The sequence below is a fragment of the Panthera tigris genome, chromosome D2, assembly GCF_018350195.1.
Source record: "Panthera tigris isolate Pti1 chromosome D2, P.tigris_Pti1_mat1.1, whole genome shotgun sequence".
NCBI classification, from domain to species: domain Eukaryota; kingdom Metazoa; phylum Chordata; class Mammalia; order Carnivora; family Felidae; genus Panthera; species Panthera tigris.
The window spans coordinates 83,631,280-83,648,690 of NC_056670.1; the positions used below are offsets into that span (position 1 = coordinate 83,631,280).

The 17,411-nt window shown below is 51.6% G+C and overlaps 1 protein-coding gene across 5 annotated transcripts in view; it reads left to right on the plus strand.

Annotated features, from left to right (window-relative positions):
• MGMT (O-6-methylguanine-DNA methyltransferase) overlaps window positions 1-17,411 on the plus strand; it is a 298,543-nt gene that overhangs the window by 64,173 nt on the left and 216,959 nt on the right. For 4 of the 5 annotated variants that reach the window (XM_042959907.1, XM_042959906.1, XM_042959905.1 and 1 more), the window contains exon 2: window positions 3,256-3,392. In XM_042959907.1, coding sequence (XP_042815841.1) covers window positions 3,268-3,392 — 125 coding nt within the window. In that variant the 5' untranslated portion in view covers window positions 3,256-3,267. Of the gene's footprint in view, window positions 1-1,747; window positions 1,816-3,255; window positions 3,393-17,411 lie in introns of all 5 variants that reach the window. The other variant, XM_042959904.1, reaches the window with a different exon arrangement.

Here is a 17,411-nt window from a genome sequence, read left to right on the forward strand (position 1 = left end):
GCTTTCCATTCGGAGCCGTGCCTGGGACAGGGGCTCATGGCTTTTCATGGTCTGGATCTGAGGCCTGCGCCCAGATCTGCGAGGAAACCACTTTCAGCCTGACAGGCATGGCCTAGGTAGGAGATGTGAGTTCATGGTTAACAAAAACCAGTTTCTATGCAGGACTGCTCAGAGCTTTTAACACACTAACGTGCATGGTGAGTTTCCCAGGAGGGGATAGTGCACCCACATTTCTCTGAGTAGTCTTTAGTCTTCTAGAACACACTGTGGGAAATGCTGTGCCAGACTCTTGGCCTGGATGGTGGAAATGCTGCTCATCTACTTCGTCTGTTTGATAAGCCTCTCATGTATGTGATGCATCTGTCTTCAGTGGAGCCCTGACTCCTGGTAGCAGACCCCTCAGGGTGACAGGAAACATCCATAGATGTGAGGGCTCCGAGGAATGAGGGAAGGCTCCGGGGGGCTGGGGAGGGGTGGCCACCCGCTGTTTACGACGGTAAGGATTTTGGTGCTGTTGGATAAGATTTTACAGAGGAGAGCCGATGCTCTGTGTGACAGGATCGAAGGCCAAGGGCATGTGGTTAAAATGTCAACTGTGACAAGATGGTAATCCCAAATCCTTCCCGGAGGCCAAGTGTCTGCCCATGTTCCCACTAGTCCAGGCCCTGTGGTTTAGGTGTCCCTTACCCCACAGATAAAGGCACTTGTGGCAAAGTGACAGGCTGTGGTGGGAGGCCACCCCCCTGCTTCCTGCCCCTGCATGGCGAAGTGGGGATCCATGGACGTTGGGGTGGTCGAGGAGTGCGACATGTCAGAGCATCTGTGACATTGGGCGAACATCACAATCCCGTGTCCCCTCACTGGGAACTGAGAGGAGTCTATTTCAGATCCCGGTCAAGACGCACAGAAAAGTGCGTGTTGAGCAGGGTGGCTCTGCAGCCCGGGGCTTGGGATGGAATCTCAGGGTGATGCTTACACACTGTGTAGTTTGGGGGTACTGCTTGACCTCATCAGGGCCATAAATGCACTTCTCCTCGTGGCTGCTGGGAAGACAGATGAGGGAGTTGGTGTGTGGCTTTAGCAGCAGGTGGAAGGATGGGGAAGGGAAGAGGTCAGGGTAGGGGTGGTGAGGCTGGCCATGTGGGGAAGTCAGGAAGAGGACGTGTGGTGGAGGGACTGCAGTATCAGGCCCCTGAGCTGCCTGGAGGGACGGCCGGCCTGCGGGTGGGGGTAGGAAGGGTGCATGAGCGCGGACCTCGAGGGGCTCAGCAGACCCGGCGTGTGGAGGCCGGGGTAAGTGCTCAGGGCCACGCTGTCCCCGTCACAGCCGGGCAGCAGGAAGGCAGCCACAGCCAGCATGCAGACAGACGAGCGAGGCCACGTCCTCACAAAACGTGATTTACGAAAGCAGGTGTCAGGCTGCCTGTGGCCTGTGGGCTGCAGTTTTCGGACCCTGCTGTAGCCCCTTTGTGTAATTGGCAGCTGATTTATTGTTCGGGGCGAGGGGCGGGAAGGGGTGGGAAGGGCCCAGGTGTAACTCGGGTCCCAGGGAAGTCCTTCCTCACATGAGAGTTGATGAGGCCTCGGGGAGAATGGGGTGGAAATGAGCGGAGCTGGCAGTGGTAGGAGCTTGATGGTGTGAGCGGGGGAGGAGAATCCCTAGGGTGAGTCCTGGGCGTGGTGGGGGTGACGATGGACGGCAGTGACGTCCCTGAAAAGCCGCGTGTGCAGGAGAGCATTTTTGCAGGGTTACGTCGCGGACAGTTCATCGGAGGTGCCTGCGGACAGAGCTGTGATCAGCAGCCCAGCCCACAGGTCAGGAGCAGCGCACGGTCTGGGTGGGGGGTGAGGCTGTCGCTGTTTCGGTGCATGGCTGGTGGCTGCCGTGGGGCCGAGCGCGGGGAAACGCTGGCATATGAGGTCACGCGGTTTGCGGGAGGAGGGGCTGCAGGGAGGGAACAGGCTCCGGGGCCTGGGCTGGTCCCCTTTCGCGTCCCCACAGCCCACCCTTGGCTCTCATCTTCTGCCCGCAGTTGGGGTGGTTTTTATCCAATGTCGGTTTGCCCGGACCTCCCACCTGGCTCCTCCCCACCCTCGCCGTACCTGCTCGTTCTCCCCAGCCTTTGGTCCGCTGACCGAAATGAATATCTGTCAATTAACAGGGACAGTGCATCATAGGAGAGCTTTTATGTGTTTGTACGTTTCTCTGAAAGTAAGTGAAGTGCACGGTTGGCCCTTGAACAGCATGGGATTAGGGACGCTGACCTACGTGCAGTCGAAAATCTGCGTGTGACTTTTGACTCCCAAAAAATTTAGCTACTAAGAGCCTACTGTTGACCTTCCTGTGAAAATATCCGGTTATCACCTTTTGTATGTTTGTGTTATATACTGTGTTCTTATAAAAAAAGTAAGCTAGGGAATGTATTAACATCATAAGGCAGAAAAAATATATTTATAGTTCTGGGGTGCCTGGGTGGCTCAGTGGGTTAGATGTCCGATTTGGGCTCAGGTCATGATCTCATGGTTGGTGAATTCAAGCCCCATGTCTGGCTCTGTGCTGATGGCTCGGAGCCTGGAGCCTGCTTCCGATTCTGTGTCTCCTCCTCTCTCTGCCCCTCCCCCACTGTGCGCGCGCTCGCGCTCTCTCTCTCTCTCTCTCTCTCTCTCAAAAATAAACGTAAAAAAAAATACATTTACAGTCCTGTATGGGAAAACCGTGCACAGTGGCCCACGCAGGGCAGACCCGTGTTGTTCAGGGTCAGCTGTGTGTGTTCTCCATGTGTGCATGGGGCTCACTCCCAGCCAGCACAGCTTCCACTGCACAAGAGCTGTGTCCACCTTCACTCCACGATGCCTTGCTTTTAAATGTACTTTGTTCAAAATATCTGGTGGCTTCAGCCTGTGTTGGTGAGAAAGTTGGTAACTGTTTGTTGAAGCAAGGTTAGCTTGGCTCTAGGGACCCCATAGAGGGAGCTCTGGTCATTTTCGCCTCTTCGACTGAGCCCTGGTTCAAGGTGAGGCTAGGGAGTAATTGAAGGAAGGCGTGTGTGCCGCTGGTCGGCTGCTCTAGTGGTCCTGGTAGTTTTCTGTCTCTGAAGTAAGTGCAGTACAAAGACGACGCATCCGATGATTAGGTTCCAAGAATGGGGAAGAACTTCAGAAGACGTTTGTCTTCAGTAACTGGTGCTCGTTGTGCTTTAAGAGGGACCACGCTTTTTCACGTGTACTTAATTGCTTTAAAATCGTCTTTTACAGGTGCGTGGGAGAATGGACAAGACCTGTGAAATGAACTACAAGGTGGTGGACAGCCCGCTGGGGGAGATTGAGATCTCTGCCTGTGAGCAGGGTGTGCATGAGATCAGGCTGCACGGCGGGAAGACCCCCGACGCCGGGTGAGTCCCCTGCAGTCCCCTCTGCGCGGTATTTGTTGAGAGTGGCACAGAAGCGGTGGGTACTGCGGTGTGGTACGGAGCCACGGGCCGGCAGCCACCAACCTCAGCCTGGCCCGTGGCTGGGCCGAGACTTTGCGTCAGCAGCATCTGCTGATGTCTGTGCGTCCTCTGCCTGCAGGTAACCACAGGGGCACGGCTCTCGCTAGTGGCCCATGACGTCTAATTAACATACACATTTACAGGGGCGCCTGGGTGGCTCAGTCCATCCAGTGTTTGACTCTTGATTGCAGCTCAGGTCATGATCCCAGGGTCATGGGATCAAGCCCCACCTCAGGCTGTGCACTGAGTGTGGAGCCTGCTCGGGATTCTCGCTCCCTCTGTCCTCCCCTACCCACCCCCCCCCCCCCCAGCTCGCATTCTCCTTCCCTCTCTGTCTCTAAAATAAACAAAAAAACATTTACAGAGTAGTCGATGGACTATAAGCCTTAAATATTTTGATTCTTCAACAAGTGTGGGAATCTCTCTGGAAGATTGGTGACCGGGATTGGGGGGGAAATGCTTCCCTGATCTTGATGCTTTTAAATCAGGACCAGCCTTCGTTGTTCAGAGTCTGCCAGGTGAGTTTCCTGCTAAAGTCTTGGAACTGCTTGATTTGGAGCTCTCGTGGCCCCTGTGGTGTCACACAGACGGGGGTGGGGGGGCGGTTGAGCATGGGGGGAGCCCCCCAGCATGATGTTAGAGCGCTGCCTTTTCGAACAGGACACGTGCTTCTCTTCTGACAGATCTCCACCGTATTTCTCTTAATTGTAAAAACATAAAAAATTTAAAGCACTCCTTAACGTTTGGTTCTGAAATGTAACGTTTCCTCCATCCATCGATTGTGAGTCGTCGTATTAAAATTTCAGTTCTCGTTACTTCTGACAGAAGAGGGAAAAACCGCCCACTCCTGCTCAGTGTTTGTCTTAACCGGCTAATAAACACAATGCCAGAGAACATTAGATAAAGAAAATACATAGAAACATAAAAATTGATTTTAATGGACCCCTGTCAGAGACCGCCATAATGAGCGCGGGCACGGTAATAAATACCCGTTTTCGCCTCCAGTGTCGAGATTTTTTCCTGTCGAGCTGCATGTTACAATCAATAGTACTTTTTTTTTTTTAAGACCAAAAAAAAAAAATAAGCAAACCTTTGAACTATATGAATACACTCTTCTCTTTCTATGAAAACCATCTGGCCACGGTGCTCAGAAAATCACAGACACCAAATAATTCGTGGGGAATGTCATTTTGTCTCTTAGCATATTCACTTGCCCAATAAATCACAGAAATTTTGTGGAACTTTTTGCTTTAAGAAAAAATTCCTTGAAGTGAATTTGGGGAAGAAAATAAAACATAGACGTTTCGTTAAATGCCCACTCTGGGTGATGAGAACACAAGAGGAGGCTTAATTCTGAGCTGCTTTCTGCATCAGGATTGGGTTCAGCCTGAAGCAGTCGTCCGGATGGCTTTAGTAATACGCTCGTAGATGAGCAGTGGAGGCTGGGTCTCATGGCTGCCTCCGGCTTTCCTCTGCCTCTCCAGGCTGTGGCCCTCATTCTGGTGCTTTGGGCCGGCCTCTGGGGTGCGAGCTGCCACGCTCCCCTTCTGGGCAGAGGAGAGAGAAAGGGACCCACCCCCCTTTCCAGAAGGAGCCCCTAGCATCCTCCTGTCACAGGGCCACCACCGGGCTGGGAGCCAGGATAGGCGAGATTCTGTGTGTAAGGGGGAGTGGGAAATGAGTTTTAACCAGTAGTCTGTTATACACCCACGGTTAACTTTAGGAAGGGACATTTAAAAGTTACAGATTCAAAAATTCTTTATGAATACTCAGGGTTGATAATTCTTTTTCAAGTGACAGAAAATCGAGGTGAGGTTTTGAGAAAAGTGTACAAGCCAAATGGCCACCAGCCTAAACCAAGATCTGGAACTCTCTAAACCACCTGTTCCCTTGTGCTCCCTGTGAGTCCCGGCTCCTGTTGGCATCTACCGTTCCCATTTCTGTCTTGATTAACCGCTCATTCTTGAGCTTTATATAGAGTTTAGGGTATAGTCTTCTGTACTGGATTCTTTGTTCAGCGGCGTTTTGAGGGTCACCCCTGTTGTGTGTCAATTAGTAGGTCCTTCTTGGTGGTGAATGTAGTTTATTCTAGGAATACTCCACAGTTTTATCAGGTCTCCTACTGATGGAATTTGAATTGTCCAATTTTTGGCTAGTTGGAGTAAAGTTGAAAGTTTTGTTCAAGCCTCTTTGGACCCCTTTTTGCTTCTCTGGAGTCAGCTCCAAGGTGTGGGATTGCTGGATTGCATGGCAAATGTATGTTTAACCTCCTAAGAAACTGCCAAAACTTTTCCCCAAGTGGAACCATTTCATACTCCCTTCCATCAGAAATTGCAGGAGTTTCCATCTCTCTGTGCTCTCACTGATATGTGTTAGTTTCTAAAGTTTCAGCCATTCTAGTGGGTCTGAAACATTCTCGTTCTGATTTTAACTTTCCTCATGATCTCCTCTAACCACCTTTATCGACCACTCCTGCCTTTTCATTGTGCGGCGTCTGCGTGGGTCTTCTGCCCATTTTCGATGGGCATCCTGTTTGTTTTATCATTGATTTGTGCTTCTGGTTACAAGTCCTTTATCAGATATGTGTATTACCATATGTATTTCACAACTGGATGCTTGTTTTTATTCTAGTGCCATCTTCCAATGAGAAGTTCCTAATTTTGAGGGACTACAACTTAATGATTTTCTTAGCATTTTTTGTCTTTAAGATTTGCCTACTGTTAATTTCTCCAATATTTTCTGATAAATTCTTCTAAAACTTGATAATTTCGGGCTCTTATGTTTAGATCTAGGACCCATCATCTTGAACCACCTTGTTGTGGTGAGGTACTCAGTTTTTTTTCCAGTTACTTAGTTTTCTCCTCATTTAGGAGGAGAAAACAACTTTCTAAATTGAATTCCCTTAGCACATTTGCCAAATCAATTGACTACTTGTGTGCGTCCCTATGTCTGGACGTTCTGTGGTTCAGGTGATCGCTTCATCTGTCCCACACCAGAACTGCGTGGATGTGATTGCATAGCTTTGTGGTAAGTCTTGAATTAAGGTAATGAGTCTTCTAACTTTTTTTTTTTTTCCCCTAAAGACTGTTTTGGCTTCAGTGCCTTTAAATTTCCATATTAAAGAATCAAGGTGTCTAGTATTGATTGGGATTTTGGTTGGGGGTTCATTAAATTTTTGTACCCAAATTGGGAGGGTTGACCACTTTAAAAACTTTCCAATTTATGAACATGGTTTATGTCTCCATTCATTCGACTTGTCTTTAATTTTCTCCTGTGTTCTAGTTTCCAGCATAGAGATCTCGTATGTTTTTTGTACATCTGACTTCTAAATATTTTGGTGTTCTAAATTAGTTTAAAATGGTTTTTTACTGGCTGCTGGTACATCGTTTTTTATGTTGATTTTTGATATGTTGATCTTCTGTCCTCTTACTGAATTAATAGTTGTAGGAATTGTTTTGCAGATTCCTTAGGACTTCTGCTATAGAAAGTCGGTCCTGTGACTAAAGACAACTTTCTGATCTTTATGCCTTTTATTTCCACTTTCACCACTGACTGGACCCTCTGGTGTATGGGGTAAACGTTGTGACGGTGGACATTCTTCCCCTGTTCCAGTCATGGGGGCTTTCGGTTCCCGAGCCATGGTGCTGCCCCTGTGGGTCCCATAGGTGTCTTTTCTCGGATGGAAAATACTTCCTCTACATGGTAGATTTTGTTAGTCTTTTTGTACGTGTCTCAACGTTATTATTACTACTTTTTTAAACAAGTGGTGAGGAGTGCCTGGGTGGCTCAGTAGGTTAAGCGTCTGACTTCAGTTCAGGTCACGATCTCATGGTTCGTGAGTTCGAGTCCCACGTCGGGCTCTGTGCTGACGGCTCAGGGGCCTGGAGCCTGCTCAGGATTCCGTGTCTCACTCTCTCTCTTTCTCTCAAAAATAAACATTAAAATACATTTTTTTTTTTAAACAAGTGATGAAGCAAGATTTTATAGCCATCTTGAAATGCTGGACTATGTCACGTAGTTCATGATCTCTCCCTGCATGCCCCCCCCCCCCCCCCCCCCCACCATATTACTGGCTTAAATTTGCCATTTTTTCTAGTACTTATGTGTTTACATTCATGACGGATGTTCGGCTATAATTTTCCTTTCTGTGATGCGTCTACCAGGCTTTCGCATTCAGGCTAGCCTTTCGGCACAAAGTGACTTCGGAGGTGTTCCCTCTCTTCTGAAAGCATCCTGTGTGGGATCAGTGGGGCTTCTTTTTCCAGCTGTGGATGAATTCACCTCAGATGCCATCCAGCTCTGGTGTTCCCTGTACAGAAAGACATGATTAGGATTCCTTTTGTCTACTAGAACTCGGTGCTGCCCTTGCCCACTCCGAGGGGCGGTACCTGCAGGTGAAGCGCTGTGTGCCCCTAAGGCCGTGCTCTCCAGCTCTGCTGGTGGGCAGGGGCCAAGGGGGTTTCGAGCAGAGCATCCTCACGGCTTGGGGATGCTGTTCTGCCCCTCCTCCTCGAGTGCTTGTGAGGGCCGGGGTCTTTATCTCCCCTGGAGCCATGCTGCTTTCTTCAGTAGGGAAATTGGAAGTTGACCACTGACCTCTGTCTTCTGTGAAATTTCACTTGTAATTCTGTACAAAATAGGGTTCCTGTTCCCCACGTCAGTCTGCTTACCTGTTTGTATGGCTTTATACAGTGATCTTTGGGATTTTTTGGTCTAGGTTAAATTACCTTTCCCTTCCTAAAAATACTTGAATGTAGAATATCAGATGGGAAGGAGAGTCTGATCCTAATTTTATGACTTCCTGCCAATAATATCAAGTGTGCATTAACAATTGTCACGTTTAAGAGTAACTTGCTTTTGCAAGAGCTCGATGAACTCTCCCCACACCATCTCTGCGTGACTACAAAGCTTTGACCCCGTTATTCCCCGCAGTGTCAAAAAATCTAATGCGAAGGGGTGTTGAAAAATAAATGTTATTTGGGGGCTTGTTTAGGTTTCCCTAAAGTTGATTCCCTTTGATTCACTTGAAACATGGACCGTTCTGCCCTGGTCGCACTCATGCTGTGAGAGGAGCAGTAGCGTGTTTGGTCCCACCGGGCTGGACCCGCACGTGTCTTCCCCCTCCCTTCTCAAAGAGTCACCCTCGTGTTCATTTTGTCTATGGAAGTCATTTTAGAAACAATATAGGAATGCAACACCGAGAAAGCTTATAGTCCAACCAAACTGAGCAGTTGTAAAAATACTTTGTGTTTTTGAAAACGCATGCAGGCTGTTTTCTCTTTGTGGGGCTCTGTGGTGTTGCACACACGTGGCTCTTGACGGTGTTTCTGGCAAGTTGCCCCCTGCTAGCTCAGCGTAGAGGCTGGGTGGGAGCGTGTGGCCTAGTTCGGCCTGACCCTCCTTCCAGCACTTGGCTGGCTGGCTCGTGGCTCCCTGTCACTAGGCTCACGGAGGAGGGCCTGGACCCTCTACGGCAGAGCAAGTCACTGCAGGGCCTCTGTTCTGTCTGGGAGGGGGGCGTCCGCCCCACTGGATGCTTGGTCAGGTCTCGCCCTTTACGTGTGCCAAAGCAGTCTCTCCGTTGAAATGGTGAAGACGGGATGCCTCTGAGGTCCTCCTGAAGAGTGGCCAGACCCGTGAAGTCCTGTTGTGTGCACTCCATTTGAGTGGATGGCAGTCAGCTTCTGCATGGATTTGCCGCTTTCCTGTTCATTTTTAAGTGTTGTAAGTGGAGGAGTGGCCTGCACGGGGACACCAAAGGTGACGCCGGCCGGTCCCTGGCAGCCCTTCTGTGCCACGTGGCCTGCCGATCACGTCCGAGTGAATCCTGAGCATCTGCGTGTCGCGAGACCCTTCCCGGGAAGTTCCTGCGTTAGTTCTCGGGCGGACCAGGCGATCCTCGTGCAGACCCTGGCCTCCCCTCCATCCCATCTTCTGAGGAAGGGGAGAAGCTCTCCCCGGGATAAACACTGGAAGGAGTTTTCATCAAATGACGCTCCTTGGGATTTGCACCTATTGCACGCTCAGCCACCTCACGGCTTTCCCTCACTGGTTTGAACTGATTTGTGTTGTATGTGCTTAAACAACGTAATGATTTCATTTTACAGAGTGTTTCTTGAGGAGGTCTCTTGAGTCAAATAAGCAGATTTCTGTGCGGGGAGAGCCTCCCAAGCGGGCTTCGGCTTCATAGGAAGCGTCTTGTTCTTCAGAACAAGCGCTCGAATGCCTGGGGAGCCTGCAGCGCCTTGTCCTCACCCCCACCCGGCCCTAGAGCCGCGCGTGTGGGGCCTGTGTGCGCGGAACCTGTCCCCAGTTTCTGGGGGGGGACCCTCTTGACTCGGGTGGCCGGTGACGCTCACCGTGCACACGCAGCCCGGCGTTCAGGGAGCAGCCGCGGGGTGGTGGGTGCCGCGCTGGGCTCGGAGCTCCTGGATGGCCACAGGTAAGGGAAGGCCGCGTCCCTGCCTTCCGGGGAGGCCAAGGCGAGGGGACTGTGACCAAGTGACAGACGGTGGCCCTCGGCGCTGGGCCTTCTGCCTTCACGGCGTGGGTTCCCTTGGTCGCTCGGTCACCCTGCAGAGAACTGGCCGAGAAGGGCACCCCTCTGACGGACTTGCACTTTGCTGCCACCGCTCGGGCGAGTCCTGCTCCCGGGAGTCCTCTCCCCAGAAGAGGTGTGCTGCCCCGTTTTCGGGTGAAGTTGTGTGGTTTCTGGTCTAGGAGAAAGAAAAGCAACGCATGGCTTCAGGAGTTTCGCCTTTTCTCACGTTTCTGCACGGCTCCGTTTCACCGTTTGCCTTCCCGGGGTCAGGGCGGAGGGTGGGAGCAGGCAGGCTGTTGGCAGTATTTAAGCAGGCGTCCCTGGGATTCGGAGTCTTGGTTCTGGACTCGGCGAAGACAAAGCGACGTGTTGCTCCTGCCAATTTTATTAGTGTTGCAGGGGGACAGAAATGGCAAAACTTGCATCCTGTGTCCGTAAGGAGCAAGCTGGCTGATTTAATTTTGAGCCTGCCACGACACTCCTGGAAGGAGGCAAAGAACCGTTGAATGACCGTTACAAATACGTGGGTTCAAAATATGCACCAAACTGTCACAGTAAAGGATTTGCTTTGGAAGTTTCCAGCACTTGGAGTGTAAGCACACTTCGGAGTCAGAGCAGGAAGTCGGCTGACTTCGGAGAAAGGGGGATGTGTTAACAATCCCCTGATCTCCTGCTCTGGACAGCAAGTTTCCTGTGGGAGGCATCGGGCCCCTTCGTTCCCGACGTGACGGCAGCTTTCCTGGAGGAGCCGCCTTCCTGGCCCCTTTGTGCTGCCACGGAGCCCTTCCCCTTTTCCCTGAGGAGGAGACCTGGCTGGTGGCACAATGTGGCCCAAACTCCGGAGGAAGGCTGTCTCTGTGTCACCTGGGGAGTGGGGGGCGCTCAGAAGTTGTGGCTAGCGCCGGGGTTTGCTTGAGCCCTAGGGCGACCCCGTCCAACCCAGATCCCTGGGCTCTCCCAGACTCTGAGAGCAGCTCTCACCCCAAGGAGGGGCCCACCCTGAGGTGCACAGGGTCTAGACGGTGCTCTCGCGTGGTTCCAGGATCTGCGGTCTTGTGGGGCCGTTTGTGACGGTCTGAGCCTGGTCAGCAGCGCCCTTGCTCCACGGCCCCTCGTCACTGTCACTGCTGAGGGTGGACAGGCTTGGACACAGCAGGCCCCTCCTGGGGTCTGGCTCGGCCCATCCCTTCCTCACCCTGGTCACTAGGCCTAGGGGCCTCCTTGCTGGCCTCTCCGTCTGTGGCCATCCCCCTCCCACTTCTGGTCAGCTGTGGTCTGGAGAAGCCGTTCATTCACAGGCCTCTTCACATCGGGAGGAAGAGGTCAAGTAAACTGCTGGGAGAAAAACATTGGGGGTTTATGGCCACGTTGTAGCGTCTTGAAGGCCACTTCCATCTTCCTTGGGAGTCTTTTTTCCAGAACAGGTTGGGATGCCCGGAGAGGGCACTGGGTGAGTGGGGACTTTGGACAGCTGGTGCCCGGTGAGCGTGCCAACTGTCTCGGCCAGGCCTCGGGCGCTGGAGGGAGAAAACCACAGTCCAGACAGGTGCTCACGAGGCCGTGCTGCTCCTGACGCCGGTCCGAGGGGCACGTGGCCACCGGTGGGGCGCGAAGCTTAGGCCACGCGGGAGCACCGGCAGCTGTGCCTTGGCCCCTGGTTTGGTGCCTTCGTCTGCAGCGGCCTTGCACCTCACGGCAGCCTCCCTGTTTCGTGAAGATACAGCTGTGCTGTATTTATGTGCTGCCCTACATTTCTCCTATTTTGTGTTCAGGTTTTGATTTCCAGAATTTTCATTGTTTGTATATCTCCCACGTTTTCTGGTATTTAAGCCGTGTGCGACTAGTGAATAATTCTCAATTTTTATCTTGAAAGTGTTCGTGCCATTTAAGCTGTAAACTCTCAAAATACACTTGGTTTGTTAAATTTATTTCCTTTAAATTGTATCAGTAATTAGATCAGCTCCTTGATATTAATGTACAGGGGAGTTCTTGCATGCTGATCACTTCAGAATTTAAATTGAGTTAAAGGTTAAATGAGTTTAATTTTTGAATTGAACTGAAGCATTGTCTTGTGTCAGATTCATCCAGAATTTTTATCTCCAGTTTCCATATCAAGTGATGGAAGTAGATCTTTCTCTGATCTTTGTAAATTTTTTTATATGTTCTTCAGTTGGTCACCCAATTCCCAAAACATGGGTGTGCCTGCTGTGACAGGCCCCGTGACTTGGGGACGTGCACTGGGGACATTTCAGGAGCCAGTGTGACAGCCCCACCTGTGTGGAGCCCAAGGCCTGGGGTGGACAGGAACTGTGGTGCTGTCCCTCGACGGCGGTGGGCCTGGGCCTTAACCCCGGGTGCTGGGGTGCAGCCGCGTGGGACAGAGCAAGCTGGGAGGTCCCGTAGGAGCCGGCATCCGACAGGGCAGGATGGAGACGAGGCAGAGGGATGAGGCCGGAGTGAGTTGGGTGTTGTGTTGAGATTGTTTAGGGGTTCATCCCCTCTGAATGAGGGCCAGGTGGGGGCGGGGGACAAGTTTTCTTCGAGCTGTGCGAAGCGCATTCCGTGGCGCCTTGGTCTTCTGAGACCAGCATGCTGCTCGTAACTACTCTTCAGCTTTGACTTTTGGAGACCAGCTACACGTTGCTCACTACACGTCTGAAGCACGAATGGCTTCGTCCAGAAATGAGCCCAACGGCTTGGCTGTCCATCCCGTGCCCCCCCGCGATCTGTCAGGGTGTCTCAGCAGGGACAGAGAACCAAAACGGAGTGGCATTCTTGCGAACTGTCCCGTGTTCTGGATTAGTCTCCTTGGAGCTTTGTGTTGGGGCTGGAGGGGGGACAGGCTGGAGGGAGAGAATGTCTTTCCCAGAAATGCGGTTCATTCAGCTCCTCTGAGAATTCTCCCGTCATCTTCTGCGGAGGAAACTTTTTCCATTTCCTTCCAGATTGGGGCACACTCGTGGTTCCAGCTCAAGGCTGTTGAGCTCCAGCTGTCTCAGCGGAGCCCTTGAGTTCTGCTTTTACCTTGTCCGTGCCCAGTGCGGTAAGCTCCCCACCCACGTGTTTGACCAGCTTGTCTCTAGTCTCACTTAGTGTTTTCCCGAGGACCCTCATACCTGAAGCACTCCACATCCTGCCCGTCTTTGCTCATCTCTCATCGGATCTGCACACGTGCATATACAGGTATTTTTTTTTTTTTTTTTAAATAAAAGGGCTTGCCCGCTCTGTTAAGTGTGCCTGCAGATTCCTTTACCTGGAAGAACAGTGGTCTGTCTGGATTGGCGTCTGGTGTTTGGTGTTCACTGGAAGCACGCACGTGCGTGTGGAGGATCAGAGTTCTCTTGCGGTGATCGTTCCTGATGGAATCCGCGTTGGTACTCTGAAAGCTGCTCTTCTGGTGCCTTCTTCCAGAAAGCCAGCCTCCCTGGCCAGCGCAGGTGAAAAATGTAGAAAATGCTTTCTCTGCAGCTCCGTCCACGTGATGCTGGGAAGTGCTCCCTTCTGAGTGGGCCGCAGCCGACCCTGTGCTCCCTCTGTACGTGTCTTCCGACAGAATGTGTACCGGTCAGGCGGGGCTGGGAAGCCACTGGGTTGAGCACACCGCGTGTGGAGGTGGCATATCGTGTCCTGAAGCCGTGGCGTTGGGGCGCTGTCGTCCCTGTCCAGCTGGCTGTTGGGGGGGCGGGGGTGCTGGGTGACAAGTCTCCAGGTGGAGAACACGCACGTTCCAGCAGTTGTCTGCCAGGTGTTTAGATAAGCAAAATGTGGCATATCAACAAGTCTAGAAGGATGCAGTTATGAGGAGAAACGTTTTAAAAACTTAGCCCATTATTAGAGGAAAATAAAAGCTTTGAGGTAGGCTGATGATTTTTTTTTTTAACTTGGTTCCTTTCTGAAGTCGGAGCATTTCCTCGTGCACAGTGTGCCCGTGCAGGTGGGTGTGTGTGCACGTACATACGCATAAGTGGATTGGAGATGTTTCTGCTCTCCTCTAACATTGCTTCCTCTAAAATACATCTAGAAGTAGGGGAAATGGCTCTTCTGAGTTATTAGATCCTCAGAAGTCGCCTCCCGCAAGTAGTTGTTTCTTTTCTAAAAATCGTCTGGAAAAACACCTAGCTTTCTGATCTTTACTTCATCCAGTTCAGGGCTCTGTTAGAAGAGTGATTGTATAGCTGAGCTCTGCTTTTATTAAAAAGAACTGGGCCACTTATTTCCTTCAAAGTTCCCGGTGTGTTTAAATCTTCTCTAGGTAAACAGCTTTTATTGAAAATAATATTTTGAGACTGACACCTTTCTCCCCACAAGTGGTGCTGGCAGCCTTCCGCTGCTCGCTCGTCCTGCACGAAGCCTGGGCCTCGCTTGCAACTCCCCGGTGCCGGTGGGGTGTGTGCAGAGCTGGGGGCTGGGCAGGTGGGGCTGGGGCTGGGGCTGGGACCAGAGACAGGTCCTGGTCCCCCCCGTTTTTTTTTTTGTTTTGTTTTGTGTGTATTTGGGGGGGTTGTTTTTTTGTGGGTTTTTTTTGTTGTTTTTTTACTCTCAGGAAGTGGTGGTGAGTGGAGACGGGATCCAGCATGATAGACACAGTGCACCGATGGGGGTGGGCAGGTCCAGCACGAGCACAGTGCGCTCATGAGGTGGGGGTGGGGGGGAGTCCAGCTCAGACACAATGGCATTATTTGGTTGGGTGACTTAAACCTCAGGCCTGTAGGTGGTCGTACGGGAATAGTCTACAGCCCCTGCTCCCTGTCAAGGGGGAAAAATGGAAGCTGAGTGGAGCTTTTCTGCTTCTGTTCTCACACTGACCGCCTGTCCTCCTCCACTTGGCTTGGGAGTTTCTGTGCATTGGCTTCCACCGATTTGCACACGGCCATAAACTACTCCTCAAGCAATTGAGTAAATGCTATTATTTCCATCAAGTGGTAATTAAGAATCACCGGGGCAAACGGTTAAGATTCTAACTGCCAAATGTTGGTATGTTCTGAACGCTTCTCTGTACGTGACTCTTGGAATTTTCCAGATCCAGAGATGGTCAGAACTCTAAGGGACTTTGGGCAGCATGCAGGCCAGCCCTGCACTTTCCTGACACACCAAAGCCCAGGGATTTGGTGCCACGCCTGGGCCTCCATGCCGCCTGGGGAGGGGACCATGACTGGAGAGGCCAGCTGGGGCTCCATCTGCTCTCACAGGAGGACTTCTGGGGGGCGAGCCGGCACCCAGCAGCACATCCTCTGTGTCGTGTGCACAAGCCACAGAACCTGCCATGCTGCAGGCCGTGTCTGAGGACCCACCCGCCCTCGGTTGGTGGGGGCGGTGTCTTTAGGGTCCTCTCCAAGCTTTCCAAGGCACCCGGGTGTCCCCGTCTCAGAAGGAGAGCACTGAGTGGTAGTGGCAGTACCCAGGCGGACAGCCACGCAGGGCAAAAGCAGAGGCCCCTGGGCTGGTGAAGGGCATTGGTGCTGTGGACACGGGAGTCCCCTGGCTCTGATCCCGCCGGGAGGGGGCGGGGCAGGAGGCAAAGGCCTGTGGCGGAGGTGGTCACTCTGTCCAGTTGCCAGTGGAAGCCTGTGTGCCACCAAGCACAGTCCTCCTCCTCACCTTTGCTGTATCTGTTTTATTTCAAAAAGGAGGCAACTGTAGCTAGTTGGCTTTTTTTTGGTTAGGATTCATTTGTTAAATTGGCAAATGTGTTGAAGAAATGAGTGTGTGGTAGAATTTCAGTGTGCAGATGTCTAAGCGTCCTGTCTCCGTGCTGCCTGGCTTTGTCCGCCCGTGGCTTTGCCTGCCCGTCTCGTGAACTTCAGTCTTTCTTCCCTTCCCTTCATCAGGCTGCCTCTGGGGATCCCTTTTTCAAGGGATAGAAAACTCATCATGGGGTGTCTTGTTTTTTGTATCTGAGTTTTCAAGCGCTTTCCAGGTTTTTATTGCCTAAAGACTCATAGGCTGTAGACCTACTATGGCCAATTGTAAAATGCTTTCTGGAGAGGAAACAGACACCATCACAGTTGTGTTTTTAGCCCTAATATGGGGGGCCAGAAGCATGTTCAGGATACCTGGAGCCCCTGAACTTAAAATACAAGCAGTAAAATTTCTGAAGGTAGTTCCTCTTCTGCATCGGTTATTACGAAAGCCTTAAAATTATTTTAGCATGTGACATGTTAATAGTTTTTTTTTCTTTTTACTTTTTGACAAATTATGTCTAAGGAAATTAGTTCACTTGTGTGAAAAGTCACGTGTTTGCGAACTCGAACAGTTTTGCTGGTCAAGCAGTCTAGAGGATAACTTTTTTCGTCAGAGTAGGACTGTGGTGTTCAGAATCGCGGCCGATGTAAGAAGCCCGAAGGAGAGGTCCATTTTGAGGGACGTCCGCTGCGTGCTTCAGCTTCAGGCACCGTGGGGATCGTTGGAGTTGACAGAACTAAACACGTGTGATCTTTGTTTTTTTTTTTTAAAGTCTATTTTCAGTTTATTTCCCTGATACAGAGCGTAGTTGTATCAACTGCCAGAAACTGTCCTTATTTCGTCCAGATGGATCACACGGCTGGGCCAGCTGGTGGTCTCCGTGGATGGCTTTCCTCCGAGACGACGGGTCACAGGTCCCAGCCAGGGAAGGGGAGGAACGTCCCCTTTGGTGCCTGCGTAATCAATACCGTTGTGACCCAAGCACACCCTTTTGTGGCAGAGCACACATAACACAACACGTGTCCTCTCCACCACTCAGGAAGGGTCTAGTTGAGCGTACGTGGAACGAAGTACGTTCTGGGGAGGCATCTAGTTCGGTGTACGAGGTACATGTGCATCGCTCTGTAACCACCACCACCATCCAGCTCCGGGAGGGTTTCCCTCTTCCCACGCTGGGACTCTGTGCCTTCATCTGCTCTGAGCCCAGGCCATGGCACCCACCATACCGTCTTCTGTCTGTATACCGACACATGACTTGCTACCCAGAACTGCTGGGTACCCCGAGGCCAAGAGCCGCGCGTCTGGAGACCCTGTCACCTTCCCCTCCCCGCCAGATGTCTCGGCTTGGACGGCAGGTGACCACAGGGTGTCCTCGGTCTGTGGGGTGGCGGTAGGTGGTGCGCAGGGCCCCGTGCCTTTCTCTGTCTGCTCCCCGTCAGGAGCAGGGGGACTGTGGAGCCGGTGTGGCCACGTTTCACTGAGAGGCAGGGAAGAACTTTGAAGAAATGAAGTTTTCTACAACGGTGGGCAAGTATTGACTAAAAATAGGATTCCGGTCTGGGGAGAGTGTGAGAATAAGCCAGAAGAGAAACAGAAGAACGGCCCTGTCTTACAGTTAGTGCTGGAAGGGCACCGGCTCACCTGTCGGGCCTTTTGTCCAGTCCCCGTCCTGATGCTGCCCTCTTGCAGAGGGACAG